Genomic DNA, 8,869 nt, shown 5'->3' with positions numbered 1-8,869 from the left:
TACTTAATGATCTTATATAATTTCAGATAGAAATTTACGATAATTATTATTAAAAGGTTTAATTGAATTGTGACATTAAAATTTCATAAAACAGTTTACTTTCTTGAATCGAACGTAAGATAAATTTACTATTCCTTTTAAATGCTTTTATCATAAATTTAAGCCGAAGGAATGTCAATTATTCTAGAGATTTAATAGCTACTTTAGATGTAGGGACATAAATATTAGTTATTATCCGAGCTTTAAATTGATGTGGTTTTATAAAGAAGTATGAAATAAATTATTAATAACTCGGATGCTTCCGTTAAGTAGCACGTGTGTATTATAAATTATATTGATTTCCCATTATCTTTATATATACACTTACACATTTTCCACTTGAAACTGGTAAAAGAGGTGACGTCCTGTAATCACCCATTTGCCAAATTGCAAAATTCGTGAAGAACTTTACAGATTTGAAACCAATCTTCGACAGATTCATTACTTACAACTGAAAAAATGAATGTGCACGTCTATAACGGATGCCCCGTTTGCTTACTGTATCCAAGTTTACAAGCTTGCAAAGTTTTCGGTTTTACAATAATTGAAAATTGCAATTGTGTAGAAAGTTTCAGCTCGGAACGACACGGAAGAATTTCAAGAACTTTGTATAAACTATACATAAATACTCTAGAAGTATGGTGGTGGATATTAATCATTAGAGCCCCTATAGAAATGCTTGATACTAGTATCATGTGCGGAGATTGGGGACTGGCTCTTGGAAAGAATTTGAAAACTGTAGAACTGAACATGCTCAAAACAATATTCCTCTTGTTCTTTGCTCATTGCGCTATTCAATTCAGCATTTTTAAAAGAAAGAAACTTTATTTCTGCTACAAGAAAAGTACTTATAAAGAAGAAATTAATTTGTCGATGTATTTTGAAACGCTATCGACCGTTATATTTCTAGGAATATACTTGATCTGTTTGGTTGTAATTATTCCTTCAGATATTTCTGTCTTTCGTGCGCAAAGAGCAAATAGGTCCGGCTTTGAAGCATTAATTTGCACCATTGGTGCCTCGTGGGAAACAATTCATGGACTTATAATCGTTGTATTTATTCTGGCTCAAATATTTTCAGTTGGTTTAGTACTTTATGGTAGATTGAGAGCCATGGACATAGATTTACGAGATATCCTCAAGTGTCCCAACCGTAATACGTTGTTATTAGATGAAATAATCGTAAAACATACGGAGATTTTAGATTGTTTCGTACAGATGAATGAAGCTTGGGAATATTCTTTGCCACTACTTTATGCGATGTTTGTTTATATTATATCTTTCTTCACTTATACTGTCTTATTTACAACAATGAGAGGAAGAAGACTTCTTGGAATAACATGCTACGTATTTTTTCTCGGTTTTGTCATTTTCGCTTACTTCGCTTCACGCCTGATAGAGAAAGTTAGTTTATATAATTGTCCATATTCATTTTAAATAATGCATGCTTAGTAATGCTAAGTTCAAATATATTGCTAATTATTTCTCTTATGTTTACAGCTTTATGGAGATTTTATAAATGTCAGCATTTTCTCTACTGTCTGTGCTTCCGTAATTCAGAAATTGAGAGTATGTACGAAAAGGATGTCGCTTACATATCTTCAATTGAAACACTTGAATTAAATTGTAATGTTGTTATTATAAATATTTTCAGATTTTGAACTTTATGAAGAGATTTGGAAGACGTCCAATTGGCATATCTGTTGGGGGATGCTTTTACGTTAAGAAACATTTTGTTATGAGAGTAAGTATATTTATACACTGTTTATATATTCTCAAGAATTTTAGAAAAGTAATGATTTAAGATTTTTCTATAAATATTTAATTCGGTAAAATTAAATATCTTATTTTATCTAGAAATCGCATTAGTAATAACGGTTAACGTTACCTATGGTTCCAAAATGGCCGCGCTTCCGACTGTTCGTGATCCAGACGGACTCCTCCCGAAGTGGAGCCGCCGGCAGGCCGCCGAGTGCCAAACGTCACTAGTTATTAATTTACGGTAGTTCTTGAACAAAATAAATAAAGAAAAAAAACAGGAAACGTCTAATAAAAATGTAGCTAATCTAACGAAACGAAACGAACCTAACCGAAGCGTGGCCATTTTAGAACCATAGGTAACATTAATCGTAATAACATCATTAACATTTTTAAATCATCCACCAGTTGACGAAAGATAAAAACCACTGAAATTAGTAGTTGATCGCGGGTTAGCTCCTCACCAATCCGCCTGACCACGTGGAGTTTTTCAGGTTTTCTTCACGTGTAATTTACATAAGGACCAATTTCCAGTAGAAAGTCCTTTCGACAGGGATCTTTTCTTGGTAGATCGCTCATATGTTTCGTTTCCGTATCCTGTTACACCAAAATCAATTTGTAACCTTCTACGTAAATTAAAAATAAATATATTAAACAATGTTTTATTTATATTTTCAGGTAATAAGTGCATTTTACTCAATTTTATCTGGAATTTTGCAAATAGGAAGTAAGTCGACCGAAAGTAGATTCAACATGAAAGCCACATCTAATATCACAATTAGTAATGAATAAATTAGAAAGTTTTAATGAACTGTCATACATATATAATGCTGTTATTATAATTCTACACTAAGTATATATGTTATTATTTTAGTTTCCACTTAATGTTTAGGCCATTAAAATAAATTAAAGTTTCTTGTATATATATTAATTAACATATATCATAGTAAACATTATCACACTGTTGAGATCAACTTGTGCTGGTATGGAATAGAAAATAATAAATATATTAGAAAAATGACATTGTAATTATTAATAAGAAAATAAAAGTGAATTTCTGTTCAATTGAGCTTAATAATTGTTTACATTATGAGATGAACTTATTATATTTTTCATAATTACTGTATTTATTGTCATTACTGATAATATCATAACATAGATACCGCGTGGTGGCGCATCAATCTCTAAGTCACCTATTGGCAACTTAGAGATTGATGCGCCACCACGCGGATCTAGAACACTTCAGTACACAACAGACTTTGCGAGTCTGTTGTGTATGCAAATAACACGTGCGCCAAGGAATCTTGGCGCACGTGTTATTTGCATTGATGTATTAAACGAGCATTGTTTTCTGTTGTCAACGCTTACATTCACGCTTAATTTTAAGTAAATTAAAAGCGTTTAACTGTAATCTCTTATGAACAACAGCCATGGAAAGAAAAAGACATTGTTGTGGGCCATAATGCAACAGTTTCCATGATAGAGCAGCGTGGATTTTGATGCGTAAAACCTAAAGCCATCAAACAACAATGATTAAATTATGAATTGGGAAATGTATAACACCCGTAATATTGGTCTGCAGAAAACATCTTTTTTTTTAAATGATTATTTTTTAGCAAGTTATTTAATGCCAAAACAAAGATCTTGCTAACTAGATCATATGGTAACTGTACCAATTAATCCCTTTACAAATTAAAAAGTTTTAAATAAGGTAGTAAAACATGAAAACTGTTTAACTGCATCATCTATTGATACTATTAGAGAATTATTATACCAAAGGAGAGTCACTGAAGCTTTGAATTTTATTTTCTCGACAATTATATATATAACAGATAGAAAGTACGGCGATTAGTCAAAAAATGATCCCTCAGATATTACAGTTTTGAACTCAAGAAGCTCTAAAATGCCGGGAAATGAAAAAAAAATTCGGTTTTACCCCTGTATGGTGGCATGTTTGTGTCTATGGCAGCAAGGAAAGCAGCATTGTGAAAGAAAACAACATTGCTTAATAATGTCATAAAATGTAAACTTTGTAACGATACACTATTTGTAGCATGTAGTCCAAGAGGAAAAAACAGCAATGGAATAGATCAATAGGCAACCTATGGCACTCGTTCCAAACGTGGCACGCGAGACGATTTTCATTGGCACTCTGATTGAATAGAAATGTAGTAAAAATTATGTTTTAATTATTAATTACACATTTAAATGGAAGTCATAATTCATCGAAGGCCGTGATACATTAAAAACGAATGTCTTGTTTGTATATTTCTATTACAGCGGAAAATAACACTATAACTTACGTTCGGAGCAACACCGCTGAAATGTTGCCGACCCTGGAATTTATGGAATTATTGCATTTATTGTATAAATGCAATAATGCAGCTCCAGTAGAACATCTGAACACTCTTACCTTTTATCATCGGTAGAAGATAAGAGTGTTCAAGTTGAATACAATTCGAAAAAATTCACATTTTCATATAGCGTATGTTCTGTTTTATGTAATGATTATGTATTTCAATTGTTGGTAGACGATGAAGATGCTTCTTTGCCAAATAATACAAAAGTTTCTGCAATATCAGAAGTATTGTTAACATTAATGTATATATAAAACAAGCTTTTTTACTCATTAATCTCGGGCATTCTTTCCGAAATTTGGGGTACCGAGTCTGATCTTGATGCAATTTCATGGTTTAATATATTTTTCGGTACCTTTCGTATTAAAGTTAAGGTTTTTCTTTTAGTAATATTACTTTTCTCTGAAGTACACAGCAAGGCTCAGCTCTTAGTGCTCAATTTTTGTTGCATATATTAATATTAATGTGAAAACATTAAAAAATATGTAACACAAACAAGTAATCAGTGTCCTTCTGCTTGACAAAATAAAAATTGAGATTTTTCTTTTATTACGTGATTGGTAACAGCTACTTCATTTTGTAGGCTATATTATCAGATTTGTGGATCAAGTTCCATCTATTTTGCCACTGTTTTTGCTGCAGGTCGAGTGGTTTAATGTAAATAATTTATAATTGGATAATCTTAACACTACCAAGGTTCATTATCGTTAAATTATAAACAAATGAGAAAAAAAAATTGTGCATGTGTGCTCGAGCGATAGAGAATGTCTGTACACGGAACAAATAATTAAAAATGCTTGTTTTTGACTTTATATAACGATTATAGAATGTCTAAAGAATATAAGATGCAAGATACGCAGTTTTTACAAGGAAAAGCTAGTTAAGGACTTGGCAACATTGATCTCATAGTGTTATATTTGTGTACAAAATTATATATTGGTAAGCGTAAAGTTTTTCATATAATTGAGTTGCCAGGATCTAAAATTAAAAGTTTTTTAAAAAACAATATTATGACACAAGAATAGTTAAATAAATATTTTAATGTGTACAGTCCTTGGCTATTTAATCAATACAAGTACACTATAGTATCTCATGTAACTTAGCTAAGTACATATATAATTTGGTGTTCAAATCGCACAGAATATATTGTGGACGTTATCTTTTTGGCGTGTGGCCTATCTGTGACGTCATTACTTCCTTTCTGGAAGCTCCTTCCGTTTCCATGCCCACTACGGAGCGACTTTACTACCGTACTGTATAATTCAGTGGTGCTTACGTTTATATTAAAACATACGAATACAAACGTAAATTTTTAACTCAGTGCACTTTGAAGTGCAAAAACACCATTTTCTTTCCTTTTTTTGCGCAGTTTAATAGCCAATAAATCTAAACAACTAAGTACAACAGGTACTAATAATAAACTGTGAAAAAGAGCAAATATAATCATTAAAGAAAACAGTTTAAAAGTTACCACGTATTGATACGACGGTCCAAAATATAGAACAAATACACAGATTAATGTCGTCAGGGCACCTTGTAATATTGGATACCCTGTTAATTGAAACGCATTTATAATTTTTTTGTTTGGATCCTTTTCTGTACAGCTGATATAAGCATACGATATATGTGCCATATAATCTACAGAAAATCCTGTACTTATGATTAAAAGCAGCATCGAAGTACCATCTAAATTCACTTTAATTATAGACATATAACCAATAATACCTAACTGAATTGAAGCAATTGTTAAAACAGATGCTATGACGAGTTTTACATCAGGAATAAATGTCATAAATACCAGCATCATTATTAAAACTGTGAAGCACAGTGTTTGTAGACATATCAAAGTTACATTGAAGTATGACTCATACAACATAAACCAAAAATTATACACGTAAACCGGATACTTGGCATTGTCTGCAACCTTAAACATACTTTGCAAAATAACGGTTTTATCCATATCGTTTTTTATATTATGAGCTGCTAAGAGAAATCTAGATGCAACAATTTGGGTACCATCACTGCTAAACAATACATCATGTTTAAATCTTCTTGCTGGTTTTATGTTCAAGTAAACGTTCTTTAAACCATATAAAAAGTCATCCGAGTTGCTCATATTCAGACCTGCTAAAGAAAACTTTGAAACGGGACTGTTTATAAAGGACAGATACTCTTTTAACCAGCTCTCTGTGAAATTCGAACCAGCCATATGAGGAGCAGTTTCGAAATCGTTCAGTATTGTTTCAATTTCCTTCTGAACACTTCGATTCGAATAATCCAAAGTCTGATTGATGATAACATTTATCTGATACGGAAAACTTGAAAAATATTTATTAGAATATTTTAGAGTTTTAAACGAATGTGATGTCGGTTGAAATACTTTTGAAATATCTCCTCCTACTTTCAGAAATTGCACACAGTAAACACCTCCAATTATGTAAGCCGTGAAAACAATTGTGACGATTATTTTCGTTGACTTTTTTCCGAGAGCAGGACCTAAAGTATTTGTAAGAAACTTCATTATCACATTTTCTTCACTCTTATCTACTTTCTGCTCTGTCTTGTCATCTGGAAAATTGCAATAAGCTTGTTAAAATAAGCATAAGTATATGCATCTGTAAATATAATACGGGGTGGCGCTTGTGTTTTGGCTGAAAATAGCAGTTGCGCATTACACTTCCATGGGAGCACAAGAAAATTTGAAATAGGGCGCTCCATGTACAATGTTGATTTCAGACATTGTTGCTTTGGGGAAATATTTGGGAAAAATGTTTTCTTGTAAAAGATTGGTTTGGGGCCACTGGAAAACATTGTAATTTTTGAGCAATGTGTTTAAAAATGATTACGTTTGAGAGTTTGACTAAGGGTAGTTGGCATTCAAAAAATCTTTTAATGACTTCGAATTACTATTTGGTCTTAGATTGATAGTTTTGGATACACCTGAATAGGTTGGAGGCGGAATCGAATTGCCCTAGTAGAAGCCCCGACTTAAACTAATAGACTGTAAATATGAAACTAATTAAAGTTTGTGCTTTCAACGGAGAACCTGCAGATTCCTCAGAAGCACGGCACCCACTAGTGGCCGAGTGGATAAAAGTAGTGATCATTTGTAATTGGTCGTGGATTCGCGCCTGGTGAACGGTCTAGCCACGTTGAGTTTTCCGAGCTTTCTTCACGTTTGTAACACCAGTTTCCCATAAAAAGTCTTCTCGGAAAACGTCCTACTGTAACAGATCCCCCACTTTTTACGTTGTCGTAATAAAATAAACCAAACCACACTGCGAAGCAATGAAAGGAAAATCAGTAGTGTTCGTACACCATACTATTGATTAATTTTACGATCGCCTACAAAATTTCAATACGTCTGAAGACAGTCTGCTAGGAGAGATGGGCCTCACTCGAAGGTATAGCCCATGAAAAGAAACGGAAATGAGAAGAAAAGTTTGTGAGAAATTAGGGCGAAGGGGAAATTTAGATAGATAGAAAAGGTAAGACAGGAGCAGCTCCCTTGCGGGGACCATAAATATGTATTTCTTTTATTTTCAATACAAATTTCATTTATACAACTATATTCAAAATTTACATTGTAGACGTTACATAAAAATCTGATGATTTTGACAATTTTAGGTAAAGAAATATTTTACAGTGAGAAAACCGTAAGAAGTTAACAAATGCGTACATTGTATACAAAGCAAAATAATTCGTTGAAAAAAAAAAATTATACTGAATTAATACTGTCTTAATATTAATATTTACAGTTACAGTGCATTGCAGTTTACAACTAAATATTTTTGACAAGTATATGTATTTTTGTTATATTGCTAATTAATTTTGAAATAGGAAACAAAATAGAATTATTATATTATTAACAGGTAGCAGTGTTAACAGAGTTTAACAATTTAATTTTACCCGACATTTGAAATAGTTATTCAATACTGCATGTAAGAAGCTTATGATAATATTATTTGTAATAACAATATATAAAAGAGATATGCATAAAATATAATAGTACATTATAATTGACACCCGACATTAGTAAAATTAAAATGATTCTAATCTAGGATTTTTATATCCTGTACGAATTTTTTTAATGCTTTGTGTATCTTCTTGTTTTCTGTAAGGATTTTTAGTTCACATGGCCAAAGTTCATTTTCCGACAGGATGACTGAAATAAGATCGTTTCGCTGTCTTGAGTAGTTGGAACAAAAGTATATGATATGCTCTGGGTCTTCTGTTGCATTTTTAGAGCAAGGGCAAAGTCCGTCAGTTTTATTTAAGAACCTTTTAAGGTAACTACGAAAATTGCCATGACCCGTGTACAGCTGGGTCATATTAAAGGAAACGTTTAAGTGTGATAGGTTTTGGCGGTGCTGCACATTAGGCAAAAACTTAAAAGTGAGCCTGCCATTCGGGCAAGTTTCCCACCTGGTCTGCCAACTCTTAAGGGTGTGCGCTCTCATTTGATTAGTCAGCCAAACTAGTGGAACTGAGCTGAAAGAGTAGTTCGGACATCTTACCGGGGCGGTGCGTGCTAACAAATCAGCTCTCTCGTTACCTTTGTTGCCTGAGTGCCCTTTCACCCATGCTAAAGTTATGTTGTACTTTTGTTGTAGCTGATTGACAAGGTCTATGCTTTTGTAGATCGTCGGGTAGTTTCCGTTGAGTTTTATTAGTTGCTGCAGAGCTGTTTTGCTATCAGTAAAGATGGTTATTGC

The 8,869-nt window shown here is 32.7% G+C and overlaps 1 protein-coding gene across 1 annotated transcript in view; it reads right to left on the bottom strand.

Annotated features, from left to right (window-relative positions):
- Nucleotides 1–5,466: 5,466 nt before the first annotated feature.
- LOC111626745 (patched domain-containing protein 3-like) overlaps nucleotides 5,467–8,869 on the bottom strand; it is a 10,800-nt gene continuing 7,397 nt past the window's right edge. Inside the window, exon 2 of the mRNA XM_023370235.1 lies at nucleotides 5,467–6,722. Coding sequence (XP_023226003.1) covers nucleotides 5,467–6,722 — 1,256 coding nt within the window. The remainder of the gene's footprint in view (nucleotides 6,723–8,869) is intronic.

Source organism: Centruroides sculpturatus, unplaced genomic scaffold (assembly GCF_000671375.1).
Source record: "Centruroides sculpturatus isolate CEXI.00-Female unplaced genomic scaffold, Cexi_2.0 scaffold506, whole genome shotgun sequence".
NCBI classification, from domain to species: Eukaryota; Metazoa; Arthropoda; class Arachnida; order Scorpiones; family Buthidae; genus Centruroides; species Centruroides sculpturatus.
The sequence above is the reverse complement of the archived record's forward strand: the minus strand, read 5'-3'. Positions and strand labels throughout refer to the sequence as shown.